The sequence below is a fragment of the Haemaphysalis longicornis genome, unplaced genomic scaffold (assembly GCF_048455015.1).
Source record: "Haemaphysalis longicornis isolate Haplotype H1 unplaced genomic scaffold, Haemaphysalis longicornis Haplotype H1 scaffold_1, whole genome shotgun sequence".
Lineage (NCBI taxonomy): Eukaryota > Metazoa > Arthropoda > Arachnida > Ixodida > Ixodidae > Haemaphysalis > Haemaphysalis longicornis.
In genome coordinates this window covers 446,388,565-446,405,639 of record NW_027526203.1, presented here as the reverse complement: position 1 = coordinate 446,405,639, position 17,075 = coordinate 446,388,565, and the positions used below count along the sequence as shown (strand labels likewise).

Below are 17,075 nucleotides of genomic sequence, written 5' to 3'. Positions count from 1 at the left end.
AAGACAGGCGTTGCTTCGTGCTGCTTCGCGTAGAACTAGTGCCGCCCAGGAGGGCGAACTGCGGCGCTGACACTCACCCATAACCAGGGGCTTGCCGTTCTTGAACCACTTGATCTTCAGTTTGTCGTCGTTGGTGGGCTCAACGCGGCCCTCGATACGGAGGTAGTGGCCCTCGACAGCTCCGTCGATGTTGTTCAGGTGTTGCACGAACACGGGGGCCACTTTGGGCTTCTCTTCGCTCCAGGTTTCTGGAATACGGCTGGAGTCGTACTCGAACTTCTGCGTTTTTCTGTACGCCTCGGGGTGGTGCGAGTCGAGGAGCACTCCAGAACGGCCTGCATAGGGACCATGTACGGGTTTCTGTGAATTGGTGGCAGATTGCTCGCGATAATATTTAAAAATGCAGATCCGCCTCCCTCCAACATAAGACATCTGGAAAATAACTGAAGGGTATGACAGCGGGAGTCATGCACAGTCGATGGCCAATTTCGCGAGTCGGAAGGACACTCGACAAATATTCTAAGCAAGATGCGAACAAAAAATGTTCACAAGCGGGTGCTACGTGTTTTCCTTATAATAACACCACAACAATCGTGCGCAGCCGTAATTTTGGCATTCCGAAACTCGGTCATTGACGGGTTGTCCGACGAACACCGCACGCGGTAACTTCGTCCGGCATACTGGGTATCACAATTGATAAAGCTTGCTACCTAAAAATCGTGAGGGTTGAGCTCAGTTCAGTCATTTGAGGCGGACAAATGGCATGCATACTACGGTGGTTTCAATGGGATATTATCATTAAATACTCCAGCAATTGCACGCGCTAAACCGGCTTCCCACATTTGTAATGCGGCGCGAAATGTACGAAGAAGACCCACCTTTCACTCGGAGTGGCGTTGAAGTCACGGCTTCGCCAGCCTTATTGACGGCCTTGCACATGTAGATTCCTGAGTCCTCCGAGATGCCGGATACGATGTCCAGGGTCACAAACCCAAAGTCATTGTTCGGGATAAGCCTAGAAGCTGAGGCGAGAAAGTGTGGTGCTCGGTCATTACGAATGCGCTTTCCGCAATAAACGTTCGGCTTACAAGACAAAATTTGCGCTTAGCAGTCGAACACAACATTATCTTTTTGGAATTCTTGCACTTCGCCTTACTATACCACACTTAAACACGAGAATACATACCAACTCACTGCCGTATTGAGTTACTTTCCTCTACATTTTTATACTTGCATAGTTTTCAACGCTACATGGAGTAACATCAGATACTCTTATTTCTCGCCATTTTTCGCGCCAAATAGCGTAGAACAAATGAATACGTACCTTGAGGAAGCTCGACGCCGTTGACATACCAGTGGAACTTGAGGTCGGGGTCTCCGACAGGTACGCAGCGGCATTCAAGACGTGCGGGTTGTCCCTCATTGATCTCTCCAGGACCCACCAAGGGGCTGGTGAAGACGGGCTTCTCATACACGGTTTCGGGCTTTTCTTCGGGCTTCCGACCCTTCATGTCTTCCATCTCGCGAATCTTTTCGTAGCCTTGAGGTTGGAGGGTGTCCAGAAGAATGGAGGCTTTGGCTGTGAAAAAGGAAAGCCAGCAAATCAGATGCCCCCCTCTTTGAAAGTAATTAGTGTCGAAGTGAAGAAATAAAGCATGTAGGCTCTCAAAAAACGAAAATCGTTTGAGTGGAACGGCCGCTTAGTCGACAGCCTGGAATTGCAACTATTAGAAAAATAGCAATATTGTTGAATAGCTCTACCAATAATCTAAACAGATCTAACAAATTCGAAGGTTTCGCTGAACGAGATTTCTTTGTGTTAGACGAAGGTTTCGCTGAACGAGATTTCTTTGTGTTAGAATATTCCGAAAGCGCCCAATGAACTCACGCTTAATTTTGAGCATGCACGTAGTCACTGCCTGGCCCAAGGAGTTAGTGGCCTTGCAAGTGTAGACACCAGTGTCTTCCGGGCGCACGTAGTCCATGTCAAGGGCGACGTAGCCGAAGTCATGAACTGGGTGGAACCTCGTGCCTGGAAGGAGAAATTCAACAGGTGTGTAGCAACAAACAGTATAACAAAAACCAGCCTACTCAGAACGACGTTAGTGGAGCCTGAATAGCATTTGAGCGTGAGCATGAAACTTATTCAAATGCAGGACATGTGCGAAATTGTATGCAATGTAGATGAGTACCAACCTTCCATCAAAGGTGTATCGTTGAAGAACCACTCGACCTTGAGAGTAGGGTCTCCCACGGGAATCAGCCTGCATTCGAGGTGAACGTTCCTTTGATCTTCAACGAGGTTCTCCAGGTTCTGCAGGGGAACCGTGAACACGGGCCTCTGGAAGATCACGGGTTCCTGGATGACCTCGCGCTTGAAGCGGGACTCGTCCTCCATCTCCCTGATCTTGGCAAGTCCTGCAGCAAGGAAAAAAAAGCATAGCGGCGACGATTTAGACCACGTATTCCAATGCTGGTGCACGGTCACTAGATAGAAGAGGGGTGTCCAGAGGCTGCGCCCATATGCGCTGTAGTACAGCGCTCACCTTCGGGGTGATGAGTGTCGGAGATGATGCTAGACTTGGGCAGGACCCGGAGCGTGGCCGTCGTCTCGGCGGTACCCAGGTCATTGGTAGCACGAACTGTGTATGTGCCGGAATCTTCCGGAATCGCGCTGGTCAAGTCAATCGCTATGTAACCGAAATCGCTTGTGATGTGAACTCGGGTCGCTGAAAAACGTAACGCAATGTTTGTAACAAGACACGGTTCTCGCAAACACCGTTCACTTCACAAGTGGAGTATTTCTTACCAGCCGTGAGCGGTTTTCCATTGTGAAGAATGTCAATCTTCAGCTTGGGGTCGTGGGCCGGTTCCACCTAGAATACAGCAACATGCGGGCATAAGTTTCTGAGAGTACGTGATCGCGTTCAAAGCAAACTCACGCGGCACTCCAGATGGGCACTTTCACCCTCGGGAATCTCCTGCGTTCCCCTCAGCTCAGTGATGAAAACGGGCTTCGAAATAGGTTTTTCCTGAATTTCGGCCGATTGGTACTTGACTTGCGCTTCGAGCTCGCGGATTTTCTCAAGACCTTCGGGGTGGTGGGTATCATAGTAGATCTTTTGCTTGGCTGCAAGAAAAAATAGACATGCATATATGTCAATACGGCATTCCTGCGAATGATGTCTCAATAACATGTCGCTTCTTCTAAGGACATGTTGCTTTTTTTTAAAGAATTGAGGTCAGTAACTTCACGAAAATAGCATCGCGACGGTTCGGGGCATGCAGAAAATACATTCAATGTGCGAAAATGTAATGTTAGGTAACAGTTGTGTTTCCAGCTGTGGTGCCTGCAATTGTAAGAGTAGCAGGATAATAGATATCTAAATTTTATAAAGGTTTACAACATTGTGATCATTCACATACATATCCCTCAATAAAGCTCTCGCAAGCTTGAAAAATTATCCTCTTGAATTAAGAGAGTCTGAGCTTTCCGTGAAGTGGGGGGTACTAAATCGTTTTTTTTTTTTTTTTTTTTTTTGTCACTTACGCGTCGCTCGCAGATTGCAGGTTGTAACAGCTTCCCCGAGGGAGTTCGTTGCCTTGCACATGTAAGTTCCGGTGTCTTCACCGTAGACGTACAATATGTCGAGGGCCACGTAGCCGAAGTCGTGCGTCGTCCTAAACCGATGTCCTGCAGGCAAAAAAACGAATAAAGTAATCCCGTTCATAAAGATGACGACGCCGTTAGGATGAAAAAGATACAGCGTGCCGGCTCGCAGCATCATTGCACGTTATCACTTGCCTGGAGTGATCTCGACTCCATTGAAGAACCACTGAACCTTTAGATCGGGGTCGTTGATAGGCTCGAGTCTGCACTCCATGTGAGCGTTCTGTCCTTCGACGAGGCCGTCGAGCGAGTTGAGAGGCACCGTGAATACGGGTCTCTGGAGTTGCACAACTTGCTCGGGCTTCTCGGGGCGCTGGTAGTCCTCGAGCTGGCGTATTTTTTCCAGGCCTTTCTCGTGGAAGGTGTCGGTCACAATGGCGGACTTGCCTGTTCGAAAATAATTGTGTATCATGCAATCGTCCCCTGAAAACGGCTTATCAAGAAAAACTCACCTAAGACGTTGATGGAGCATGTAGTAACGGCTTCACCGAGCTTGTTCGTAGCCTTGCACATGTATGTGCCAGAATCCTCAGGATAGGCGTACAGGATGTTGAGAGCCACATAACCAAAGTCAGACACTGTTTTGAACCTATGGCCTGTTTGAAGAAAAACAACAACAAAATATTCCAGGTCAAAAAGTTGCCCTTTCAAACCTTAAGGCAGTTCGCGTGATTACAGTTATTCCGGTATTTACCGAGGGGAATTTCGACGCCATTGTGGAACCACTGGATTTTCATGTTTGGATCGTTGATTGGCGTCAAGGTAGCCTCGAGATGGGCGCTCTGGCCTTCGTGAAGGGTTTCCAAGTTGTAAAGCCCCCGGACAAAGTTAGGCTTGTCCTTGATAACCAGTTCCTCTTGTACAGGCCTGATGTAGCCGCACGATTCCTCGAGTTGCCTGATCTTTGGAAGAGCATCTGGCTGTTGGCTTTCGATTATCACGCCTCCCTTGGCTGCAAGAAAACAGAGAAGTGGTCACACAGGTGCCGGCATTTGATCACTGCGTACCGCAACTTACCGTCAACTTTAATATGCGCGGTGGACCTCGCGGTGCCCCGTTCATTTGTGGCCTGGACTACGTACTCGCCGGAGTGTTCAGCATTTGCGGACAGTATATCCAAGGCGCAGAATCCAAAGTCATACATCGTGCGGAAACGGTGACCTGTTGGACATAATTGAGTTTTCTATCAGCTGACCACACTTATTAGGAAAGACCTAAACGTCCTAAAGCAGAGAACACATACCGGACTGCAGCTCGACGCCATTGTGAAACCACTGAATTTTCATAGTGGAGTCTGGGTAAGGAGCGATGCGGCATTCCAGATGGGCACTTTGGCCTTCGGTGAGATGGCTCGGACCCTGCAGTTGCGTGACAAACATCGGTGGGCCGGGGCACGGCGCTTCATGCGTTACTTCTTCTTTGTAACGACCCAGTTCCTCCAGCTGCTGGATCTTCTGAAGTCCTTCAGGGTGTTGGGTGTCGAACACCAAGGACTTGGAGTCTGTGCAAGAAAACCAAGGGAACGTTGACGCATTTTGTAAGGTTCTTGCTCTACTATTTAATAACGGAATAATGACCTTGGACGTTGAGCGTCGCTGAACAGACGGCAGATCCCAGGGAGTTGGTTGCCTTGCAAGTGTAAGTGCCCGAATCTATCGCTTTAACGTAGCTCAAGTCAAGGGCAACGAATCCGAAGTCATGAATAGTGTTGACTCGGTTGGCTGAAATAAAGTTGTATGATTACAAATCACAATTCACGCATTTGCTGGGGAAATAAAAGCGATACCTTTCTGCAGGGGAAGGCCGTTGTGGAACCATTCCACCCGAAGATTGGGGTCGCCCACTGGAATGAGCTTACACTCAAAGTGAGCACTTTGGTTTTCGTTTAGGCTCAGGTTCTTCATCGCTTGAGTGAACACAGGTGCTTGCGTGGTGAGTTCTTCCACTTGGGCAGGCCTTACCTGTCGCCCATAATCCTCAAGTTGTTGAATCTTTTCATAGGCTTCCTGGTTTTGAGTGTCCAGTATTAGCGACTTTTCAGCTGCCGAAAAGAAAGAGATGTCGATAATTTTAGAAATTCAATATAATATCCGATACTTCCGGCAAGAATGTAATAATGTCCCACTAGGCATTTACCGTGACACTTGAGTTGAGCAGAGACAACAGCCTCTCCCAGCTGATTCTTGGCCTTGCAGGTGTAAGTGCCTGAGTCTTCAGCGTACGTGCTAAGGATGTCCAGGGACACAAAGCCGAAGTTGCACATCTCGACGAAGCGGGACCCGGCCGGCACCGGCTGTCCGTTCCTGAACCACTCCACTTTAAGCTTAGGATCGCCAACTGGGATCAGGCGGCACTCGAGATGTGCCTTCTGGCCCTCTTGAACTACGATGGACTTTGGAGCCGACGTGAACACTGGAGCTGTCGTAACTGATTGGTCGAGGTCTCCAGTGTCCCGTTCATACCTGCGAAAACACATGAGAATACAGCGTAAGCTTCGAACCTTCGAAATACGCCTGAAGGTACCACTGTCGCTTAGATGAGGAAAGAAATAGAATGCTGTACTGCATACGTACTGGTGGCCTTCTAGGGCCTGGATCTTCTGCAATCCTTCGGGATGCTGAGTGTCGGTGTCAATAGACGATTTTCCTGCGGAAAATAAGAACATGTGACATAAATAAGTGTGTTCATTTCGGCAAAGTTCTTTAGAATGATACACGACACCTTTATTCACGTATTCCCGCCAAGAGGAGAACAAACCTTCGACAAGGACTGTCGTAGACAGCTCGGCCTTTCCCAAGGAATTCGTGGCGCGCACGGTGTATGTCCCAGAGTCCTCCGGCACAAGGGACAGGATGTTCAACGCAACATAGCCAAAGTCGTGGAAAGGCCGGTAGCGGTGACCTGAAGATTGACCAAAAAGATTAGCTTAGTCACGATAGCTGTAATCAGCTTGCGTAAAAAACCTCACCAATTGGAAGAGAAACGCCGTTACGGAACCATTCCACACGAAGGTCGGCGTCATTCACTGGTTCAAGGCGGCATTCCAAGTGGGCGTTCTGTCCTTCACGGAGGCTAAGCGCCGTCATGTTAGATGTGAAGCTTGGCTTGGTTTTCATTGCCGTTTCTTCGATAATCTCTCGTCGATAGCGAGACTGATCTTCCAGCTGCTGTATCTTCTGAAGACCCTCGGGATGCTGGGACTCCAGAATGAGTTGTGATTTGGCTGAAATAAAAAAAGACAAAGCAAGAATTTAAGTTTATGGCAGAAAGGTTTCACCAGGAACAGTTCAAGTTAATATAAGTTAGTCCTAGATTCTTTCCCAGTGTCTAAAATCCCTGGTATCTGAGGAAGATACTAGCCTCTAAATTCAGTACATTTTTAAACAAAGCATATCCCCAATGGGGACGAATATTTCTATTATTTTTAATTTCGCTTAGGTATATTGTACTTCTAAGGTCTCCAGTGCTGGTTTGGAAGGAGTCCAGAATTCTATCGCGAAAGTAGAATTAAGTGTTATTAACGGGGGTTGAAACTACGCACTGCATGTTTTCGGCATTCTCATTTCCGCGATACTCACCCGGACGTCTTCCCTCTACGGCACTAGTTTCACGATGTAGCTCGAAACGTAAACAGCAAGAGCAAAACTGCGCGGATTGTAAGCACCTCATTTTGCTCGAGTTCAGTAGTCGTGATTGTAAAATCTGTGTAACTTTGCATTTATGCCGAGCCTTCAAACAGCGATATTCACTGAATACGTAAAGCACCTCGCTTTGCTGCACTAGACCTTTACATCGTCGTCATAAATTCTCCTTCAACAATATGACGACATCCTTTATTTAATTACACCAACGCTAAATTCCGACAAATCACAATAGTGTAAATTGAGATCGAAGTTGCCAAACTTTGGCTTATCAAGAAAACACAAAGGCATACATGGCGTGCTGTGGCATGCTAACAAGAAGGGTAACATAAACAGCAGTGTTTGACATTTGCCATTGTTTATTTCTCATCTGACAACGTCATGAACCTATCCGTTTCAAATAACTCACTCGAAACAAACCTAGCAAGACGGCCCTTCAAAGGAACAACTTTCAAGTCATAACCCCTATCCTGCATACTTAGTTTATGGGTCACAACGGTTAGTTCAGGTGCTCACCGAAGCAGTTGACATTGCAAGACGTCACGTTTTCCCCAAGAGAGCTAGTAGCCTTGCACGTGTAGATGCCTGAATCCTCCGGGTAGAAGCTGAGGATGTCCAGGGCGACGTAGTCGAACTCGTGGGCAGGCCTGAACCGATGTCCTGAGGAGACAGTAGGGGACGAGAGGTCAAGTTTAAAGTAGCAGAAGCGCCTGCTGTCAACACGGCAGTCAACTCAGTTACTGTAATTTACGGCAGCATCAGCTAAGCGGACGCACCGACTTTGATGGGCACGCTGTTCCGGTACCACTCGACCCGCATGGTGGGATCACCGACGGGTTGCAGTCGGCACTCGAGGTGGACGTTAGCGCCCTCTACGGTCTCCACATTGTGCAGCGGTCGGGTAAACGTGGGCTTCTGGGTGATGATGCTCTCCTGGTGCTCTTGGCGAGTGTATCGCGAGTGGTCCTCCAAGTGCTGGATCTTTTCCCAGCCCTCAGGATACTGGGACTCCGTGATCACGCCAGACTTCCCTAAAAAAAAACAAAGTAGGAGCAAAAAAGCGCCAGCGTTATGCTCTCGCCCTATACTGTGTACTAAAAAGGACGGATCAAGAAAAAAAAAGGAAAAGGCGATCTAAACGAGACGGAATAATGGGCAACAAGGTCGAGAACTGGGCCAGTTGGTATACATTCATTCTGAGGGAGCAGCGCAAACTGACAGGACAAAGGGAGGACACAACACGAGCGCTTACTAACAACTGAAGTTTTTATTAGAAAATGGAAGAACATATAAAGAAGCCTGCGTACTAACACCCCGTGACATCGGCCATGCGCACAACACTCTTGCACACACTGAAAGTTGACGCTCATGCGCGATCAAGGTAATCAACTTCACAATCCAGCAAGCACACCGAGGGGGAACTAATGCAGTCATCACCATTCTTTTTGATAAAGAAGGCTTCAGATATCTCCCTTGTGCGCGCGTCTTTGTGTGAAAACAAAATACTTGGAATAATGGGCCGTCACACGTGGGCAACTCCTCTTGCGAATTATTCGCAAAGAGATACCTTCTGGTATACCTGACAAGGCTTGCGTTATTCCGCGGGATGTCCTGGAGCAGTGGAGTTCCGCCTGGTGTCAGTTACACAGAAGGAGCCGTTACGCAAACTTTACCACATAACTGCTCCTAAAATAAATTATTATGCAGTTACTTTATGCGTGGCGTGGCATTTTCTAAATGGGTGCATTTGGTCTCAGGCCTACCGGCGCGCCCCTAGAAGCGTGCATCCCTAATGCCTCGCAGTTGCCTACTAACTTGGTTTTGGTGTTTCTGCCGAATTTCACTGTTGGCGCAAAAGTAGCGAGTTTTAGCTGACCGTTTTTACGGTCCGCTCCGCTCTGACAGCAAGCGGGAGCGTCATTGCGCATGCGTGGCGCGCTTGGCCGCGAACGGCATTGGCTCCGCTTGCGCTGAGTGTGCCGCCGATACCGGAGCGGACCGTCGAACACGGTTAGCTAAAACTCTCTAATGTGTCACGAGAAAATATTCTTATCGACGCCATTGCCCCCGTAGCGTTTTTTTTATTAATTATGGAGCCCACATGTTGACGGTTGAGAATTTGTGTTTTATGTAAAATCCTGAGCCCGTCATAAGGCTGTAGGCGTAAGGATTCAGGGTGCGGGCTGTAGGCGTAAGCATCAGGCGTAAGGATTAAATCCATTCAGGCGGCTCATCTCAATAAGAGGTATATACGTGAATGCTTAGCATGCGGTTATCTGCGTTCTTTATCTATTAATCTCACTCCTAGTAAATCATGTTGTGGAACGCTGAAAAATGTAATCTGCCAATTTACCGGTCACTTTGATGCATGAGGTTGAGTGCGCAGATCCAAGATGATTCGTCGCTCGAATGGTGTACTGTCCGGTATCCTCTGGAACTAAGTGCAGGATCTGAAGAAATGCTCGGCCGAAGTCGTACTTGGTAATGAACCGATGGCCTGAAAACAAAAGCGCGCACACACACGAATGTCGTCGATTTTTTCGTCTTGTTAGCGCTTTAGGGGCTTAAATCTTAGAGTAATTAATAGAAATAGTGTCCACCTGTCGGCAGCGGGCGGCCATTGAAGAACCATTCCACTTTCATAGTCGGGTCCTGAACAGGCTCGATGGCGCATTCCATTACAACATTGTCACCTTCTTTCAAAGGTCCCTTGGGATCTTTCAGGGGAATCTGTGCAGCACAAAGTGAGGTGTCATGGTTCAGAAGTTCCACTCAGAAGGAACGGCTGCGATTTTACTCACTTTAAAGTACGGCTTAGTTCGGGTGACTTCCTCAATGTGGTAGCCGCTATGGTCTACGCCAGAACCTTCAAGGTACTCAATTTTGTCAAGCCCTACTTCGTGAATAGTGCTCGTGTCAACCGCAGCTTTCGCTGGAAAAGGCAAGCAGATGCGAAAAGGCTCCATTAAAATTAGGTTCTCGTAAGCGAAGTGCCACAACAAAATAGCGGGAATTAAACACCATCTCCACAGCTGATAGCTGTTAGCTTAAGTACCTTGGATGGTTATCTCCTTCTTCAGCACATCCACTCCCAGTTTGTTGGTGGCGCGGACTTCAAAGGTGCCGGTGTCTTCGGGGAATGTATACAAAATGTCCAAAGCGACGTATCCAAAGTCGAAGTAAGTCTTGAAGCGGTGGCCAGTAGCCAGTGGGCGTCCATTGTGGAACCTGTTAGAATATAGAAGGCGTTCCTGGGAGCACCTCTTACAATACTAATGCAGTAGTATTTGTTGGGCCCAATCAATGTCGAATCATAGTGTATGTAGGTCATCCCATGGAGGACATTAGCAGGAAGCGTCCCCCCCCCCCCCCCCCCCCTCTCCGCAGCGGTTTGTAAGCAACACTGGTGTAAGCGGAGAAAATGTATCTCTCGTACGCAGCCTCGTGAAACGAATGTGCGGACGACAAGTATCCTCTCCACTCGTGCGTTTTGTTATGCACTGTCTCTATTTCTGATCGCCTACTCCTCGATTACAATTGCGGGCATAACATCCTGGCTGTGGGGACTATGGAAGTTAAAGGTGCTTTAGCCCTTCCAAAAGGGCGACCGTGCTCTTTTGCTCCTTATGTCGCTGAGGCGACTTACCACTCGACCTTCATGTCGGCGTCACCCATGGGTTCCAGGCGTGTTTCGAAGTGAACGCTCTGTCCCTCCTTCACTGATGTGGGTCCTTGAAGCGGCTGTGTGAATTTGGGCTTCTCCGTTATGGACACCTAGTTCGGAACAGGAAAAGAAAACAACGACACGTTAGTTGATATTCTTTCAGTGGCCATTTTCCGCAGTTTACCTCTTCTAATTCGGACCGCTGGTAGTGAGCGGAATCTTCCAGATGCTGGATCTTTTGGAGACCACCGGGATGTTGTGTCTCTTTTACGATGGACGCTTGAGCTGAAACATGGGCGGAAAAAAAATGAATTCGCTTAATGGTTGAAAGAAACGTTTTGAGTGATGCTGCAAAACGTCCAGTTGGCTGCAGAGAGCTTTTTTTTGTTGTTGTTCTTGCTACTCACAGACGCAGACGAGGCGTGCCTGCGTAGTGGCCGAGCCGATCGTATTTGTCGCTTGGCAGGTGTAAACGCCAGTATCCCGGGAATCAACTCCGCGAATCGTGAGGGAAACGTAACCGAAGTTGAAGAAAGTCGTGGTTCGTGAGCCTAGTGGACAGAGAGAGAACGAGGTGACTTGTTAAAGGGAAGCTCCGGCAAAGCGTAACATTATTTACGCTGTTTCGTTTTCGTTTACTTAAAAGCTAACTAACGCTACTTGCCGCAGTGAAAAATATAGCTGAACGTAGTAACGGTTAACCTGTGTGGTCTGTGGCGTCATTGCGCGTTATGACTTTCTTGGTTGAAAAGTGTACTCACTGGCTTCAAGCGGACGTCCGTCCTTGAACCATTCGACGCGCATCGACGAGTCCCCAGAAGGCTCTAGGCGAGCTTCGAAGTGCACAGTGCTGTTCTCTTTGACATTCAGCTGATCTCTCAGCCCCGTCTTGAAGTTGGGCTTCTCAGTTGAAACCGGTTCGAAGATGATTTCCTTCGGAGCGTGCATACTCATCTGGTACGCCTCGAGCTCCTGTGTTTTTCTTATATAAGCCTCCTGCTCCGGAATGCCCAGGTCTCCTGTGACGAGGCCTTGCGCTGCACCACAAAAAAAAAAAAAAAAGAAAGCCGAATCGCGTTAACATCAGCGTTGCGGTAAGCGTCACTCAAAATAGAGCTGCAAAAACAAGGAACGCAACCCGTATTGCCAAGTCGGGCTGTGGTAAGAGGCCATGGTTGCAGCTAAACTGGCGGAAAGGAGTAAAGGTCACGGGTATACTTTGCTATTGTGGTAGCGCGAGAAATGTAAAGAAATAACCATTTAGCTACACTATACCGCTAGCCACCAAACTTAAAGAGTTTGGAGAATGTTATTGAAACTGAATCGTACAGCTTCACCCCTTTATTTCACACACGTTTCATACAGCTTCACACAGCTTCACACGTTTCATACAGCTTCACACGTTTATTTGATTAAGGAGCGACGTCACCCGTGCACTCGTTAGTATAATTCAAGCTACAGAATTTGCTCGGAAGTAAATAACGTGGCTCCAATGTTGCGGTTATAATGTTACGGAGAGTGGCTTACAATTAGATTTGAAATGATACGCGTGGTGCAAGTCAGGCTATCTTGATTCTCACATGAACGTCCTTGCGAGAACCGAAATGGAGACTCACCTTTGACCCTGAGGGTAGCGGTAGACACAGCCTCTCCCTTGGCGTTAGTGGCCCTGCACATGTACACGCCGGAATCCTCACACCGGAGTGACATGATGTTCAGGGCGACGTAGCCAAAGCTGAAAGTGCTGTTGATACGCGAACCTAGAGAAACAGAGCGAAAAAATAAAAAAAGGAAGCAGGAATTAGTCAGATTTCCCCTGATTTGAACGCCACATCCACATGCACGAGTTGGAGGGTCACTGTATTCTTATTAAGATAAGTACCTGTGGTCAGCGGCTGGCCATTGAGGAACCACTCCACTTTCATGGTGGAGTCGTTTACAGGAGTCAGCTGGGCCTCGAAGTGGCAGTTGCCTCCTGTCGTTGCAATAATCGCGCGAGTTAGGCGAACAGATGGAGCAGCATATCCACAAATTCTGACCATCAGAGCATTATATAGATATAATGTCCTGCAGAGGCACTACCAAACTTACATACAAGTCCAAATTGTTCATAAACGTGGCGTGCGTATATGCGAAGCTTTATAGCCCTGCTGATAATTTCCTTGCGTAAGGTTTCAAGACAGCTTAAACGTGAACGCGTCAGCCTTATCGAAGATCTTCTGATGTCTGTAGCCACGAGACAAAACGGGCTGTTCATTGCGGTCTACGTGGCCCCGTAGGTTACAGTGACCTGAATACATGCGTTCTTACTCAAGATTTCGAATGCTCATCAGTCCGGTAGCTACATAGTAGCCAAGGAAAGCTAAAAACACTTATCAGTAACTCACATAACACGTAAACTCCTGTTAACAGCTGTTAATGAGGGTGGCACAGAAGCTACTCTACATTTTACAGCAGCACAGGTTGCCTATTGGCAGCGGTCTGTAAAGGTGCGCCTTACCTTCGAGGAGGTTGTCCTTGTTGCTCAGCGGTCGAATGAAGACGGGTTTCGTAAGGCTCGCAGTCTCGTCGATGGAAATTTGGCGTGAGTATTTCTCGGCGTCCTCCAGTTCCCGAATGGCTCTGACACTGTCTTCCTGGATCGGTCTGCGTTCGATTGCGGGCCGAGCTGCATCATGAAAAAATAGCGGGAACCATAGTCCTGGTTAGCAGACGCCTTGCCTCTGCAAGTATTTGCAAAGTCATTCAGGTGTACGTTCAAGCGCGCTCACCCGTGCATCGCAGCGTTGCTGTGGTTGTGGCCTCTCCGGCTTCGTTGGCTGCACGGCATACGTAGACGCCAGAGTCCTCCGGGTAGACGTGCAGCAGCGTCAGCGCCACGTAGCCAAACACGGTACGTTGTCATCACACGAGAGCCTATAAATTGGCAGAAAGCATTTTCAGTTCCACCGTCTACAGGAGCAAGCAGCGAAGTATGGAATGTTGTTCCACTTTTTGTTTAGACCTTACTCTGAATTTATGAAATTTTCCCTATGTACACTGTCGGTGCCGCGGCAGCGGATGGTCGATTTTGGCCCAAGCTAATCATAAATTGTAGAAGAAAACTGTCATAAAAGCCTTAGTTGATTAAGTTACTACCCAAATCTACGACTAAGTATTTTTTTGCGTTTGTGTGTGATCAAAGCAATCCCTTCTTAATGAAATTTCCTCCGATCACGAAATGTGAATATGAAGGAGCGAACAGGGCCTTTACAAGGCTTTTTTTCGCACTTACTCGCTTCAATGGGCCGCCCATTGCAGAACCACTCGATGGTCATGGTCTCGTCTCCGATGGGGATCAGCCTGGCGTCCAGGTGGCCGCGTTCGCCCTCGTGCAAGATCAGGTCCTGGAGGTGCGTCGTGAAGGCCGGCTTCTGGGGCGCCCGTTCGTCGTCCGGGCCCCGCACTGGCTGGTAGGCGCGCTCCACGTGGCGCAGCCAGATGGTTTCGCGTGGCGGCGACTTCCTGCGTAGGGATCGACGCGGGGAGTGTTTGCGTCGGGAAACGGCATGGCATGCAGGTGCACTCTGGCGTTGTTGCTGTACTCACTCTGGTGAGATAACTTTCGTCGGCTTGGGCAGGTGCAGCGCCCATGGCTCGGTATGTTTCTTAGGTTCAGCTGTGGTGGGAGAAAGTGTCGCGTCATTAGAAATGGGCAGGTCTGTGCAGGTCTGTTTCTGTTGACCTGAACCCCCTCACTCCACCGAAAAAGATTCAAGCTCGACGTCTCACCTATCACGTGCAGTCGTGCCCTCGTAAGCCGTCGAACCTGCTTGGTTTTGAGCAGTGCACTGGTACCACGCCGAGTCGGACACAGACGCGCGGTTCAAGTAAAGCGCCGAACTTCCATCTTGCGTTTCTGTCGGAACAGAAGGAGAATGGTTGTTTACGTAAAGTACATTGAGTGGGGGGGGGGGGGGGGAGGGGAGGGGGGAGGAACTATTCGGCCACTTTCGCAATTGAGACACGAAGACTGAGGAAACAGCGAAGCTGATCGTCTTCACTAGACTGAAGTTGACTTAGGTCGCCTTATTTTATCGGTAGATACGGACACTGAAAAAAGTAATGGCTCCAATCTATGCTGTGAACTGCGAAGATGTAAACAACACCCACAACGATTACCCATGCGACGTCACTAGAATTCACATGCGCGGCTCTACAAAGAGTGAAACCAGAGACTCTGGCAGCCGCTACCCTGAGTTTTCCGGGGGCGGTGTCGCGTAAACGAGTGACCGAACACAGCAGCGATGGCGGAAAGAAAAAGGAGAAGCGCGTCTGGCGAAGGGTGAGTAAGAGGGCGGCATCTTTCTCACTGCCCCCCCCCCCCTCCCATGGTCAGTCTTGTTTCATGCGTCGCCGCGAAGGAGCGCTCCCCCCCCCCCCCCCCCCCCTCAGACGCTGTTCCGTTCGCCGTTATCCAAACCACGTGAACTCCATTACCATACATTATGCGGTTTGCACTTCACTCGAGGGCTTGAATGAGCGCAGGTGGTAGACCCGCGCTGCGCTCGGTGAGTACACTGTCTGTCTCCCTGTGTCTTTGTGTGGGCGTAACTTAGTCGGTGAAACGACGCGCTCTCGCTCAGTTTTTCTATGCGGGTCCAGCTTCGATTCGTGGCGGTGCCAGTAATTTATTACATTTAGCCTGGGGTTTCCTGCTGACGCGGACACGAAAATTTCTTCGTTGGTAGAGGTATACTGCTTCGCAATGAAAATCGGGCGAGCGCACGCCGTGTCTCTCAACTAGGAGAACACCTGCACATCACAGGTTACGTCACCACTAGGTACAGTCAATCTCCCACTTGCGCCTCCCCTCCACTTTGCTGCGCCGAGGTTGGAGTGACGCCAGGCACGGAACGCACTTGAGCTCAAACAGTTCCACTGGTAACAGAGAGCCGTCTCGACGAGCTTACCGATGATGAGGTTGGGTGGCTGCGAGTGTATCTGGCGGCCGTCCTTCTGCCAGGTGATGCGCGGGGCCGGCGTGGCCACAGCACGGCAGTGCAGCGTCACGGACTCGCCCTCGTGCACGTTCAGGGACTGGAAGCGCTCCACGAACTTGGGAGCCACCACCTGCTCCTTCTCGATGACCACGAGGTGCACCTCGAAGCGGCACTCGCCGCTCTTGTTGTTGGCAATGCACGTCCACGTGCCGGCGTCTTCGCGAGATGCGGCCGTGATCATGAGCGCGTGTACGCCGCCTTCGTTGACCAGCAGCTTGTGCGTGGCGTCGTCGTTGACGGGCTGCCCGTTGCGCAGCCACGAGATGTCCGGGAAGGGCCGCCCCCGACACGCGCAGGTCGAAGCGCACCATCTTGCCCTCGGTCACCTCCTGGTCCTGGGGCACCTTGATGAAGCCGGGCTTCAGCGTTCGAGACGTCTCAGTCATCACGAAACTCGACGAGTCCGGCTGCCTTGGCTCCTCGCTGGAGGAAAAATAAAGTGAAAGGTTCTTATATTTACTTTGAGAGGAGAGGTAAAGTTTTTTTACCGTTTAAAACTTCTTGTCGCCATACTCGAAGAAAAAAACAACAAGAATTTAACAGAAGTTGAGCTTACAGATACGCAAGCTGACTACGTTAGCAATGTACTTATTTCGCTATACGCATAGTTTACGCTGTCCCAAGAGCACTAATTACAAATTAATTCCACAAAATTCCCGATTTGTTTTGATTCCGTCCTTGTTTTCTCGCTCCTTTTCTCTATGAAAGACGCTATCTCTTGAAGGGGTTCCACTGGGTTTGGACACAAAAAATGTACACTTCGACGGGAGGACTACGCACTCACAGCTGATTTCATTCTAAACGAGACGAAAACGTATGTTATGCAAAAAGAATTAGACAACAAATTCTGAAAAGGGGAAACGGGAGTTGCAAGGGCTAAATGTGAAGATAGCGAACTATATAGCCGGTTCACGTGCTGTAATCAAAAAGATTGTTCTAAAAGTTGAATCTCACGCTGGGTGACCATGATAGTAGGGGCGCGCACACACTCTTCTTCATGCCTTGACATCATAGCAAATGCTTCCAGTATTGCACGAGACATTTTATCTCGGAATAAA

At 49.1% G+C, this 17,075-nt stretch overlaps 1 protein-coding gene across 1 annotated transcript in view; it reads right to left on the bottom strand.

Moving 5' to 3' along the window:
- Positions 1–17,075, bottom strand: part of LOC144162276 (uncharacterized) — a 200,202-nt gene that overhangs the window by 165,929 nt on the left and 17,198 nt on the right. Inside the window, 39 exon segments of the mRNA XM_077692757.1 lie at positions 78–335; positions 879–1,022; positions 1,325–1,579; positions 1,889–2,032; positions 2,197–2,418; positions 2,547–2,729; positions 2,810–2,876; positions 2,943–3,130; positions 3,551–3,694; positions 3,806–4,057; positions 4,123–4,266; positions 4,365–4,622; positions 4,688–4,831; positions 4,914–5,171; positions 5,248–5,391; positions 5,457–5,711; positions 5,807–6,132; positions 6,244–6,316; positions 6,428–6,571; positions 6,639–6,893; positions 7,828–7,971; positions 8,088–8,342; positions 9,665–9,808; positions 9,912–10,041; positions 10,113–10,243; positions 10,367–10,539; positions 10,958–11,085; positions 11,160–11,260; positions 11,383–11,526; positions 11,737–12,012; positions 12,592–12,735; positions 12,858–12,950; positions 13,476–13,643; positions 13,747–13,864; positions 13,866–13,891; positions 14,250–14,479; positions 14,564–14,633; positions 14,747–14,771; positions 14,773–14,873. Coding sequence (XP_077548883.1) covers positions 78–335; positions 879–1,022; positions 1,325–1,579; positions 1,889–2,032; positions 2,197–2,418; positions 2,547–2,729; positions 2,810–2,876; positions 2,943–3,130; positions 3,551–3,694; positions 3,806–4,057; positions 4,123–4,266; positions 4,365–4,622; positions 4,688–4,831; positions 4,914–5,171; positions 5,248–5,391; positions 5,457–5,711; positions 5,807–6,132; positions 6,244–6,316; positions 6,428–6,571; positions 6,639–6,893; positions 7,828–7,971; positions 8,088–8,342; positions 9,665–9,808; positions 9,912–10,041; positions 10,113–10,243; positions 10,367–10,539; positions 10,958–11,085; positions 11,160–11,260; positions 11,383–11,526; positions 11,737–12,012; positions 12,592–12,735; positions 12,858–12,950; positions 13,476–13,643; positions 13,747–13,864; positions 13,866–13,891; positions 14,250–14,479; positions 14,564–14,633; positions 14,747–14,771; positions 14,773–14,873 — 6,459 coding nt within the window.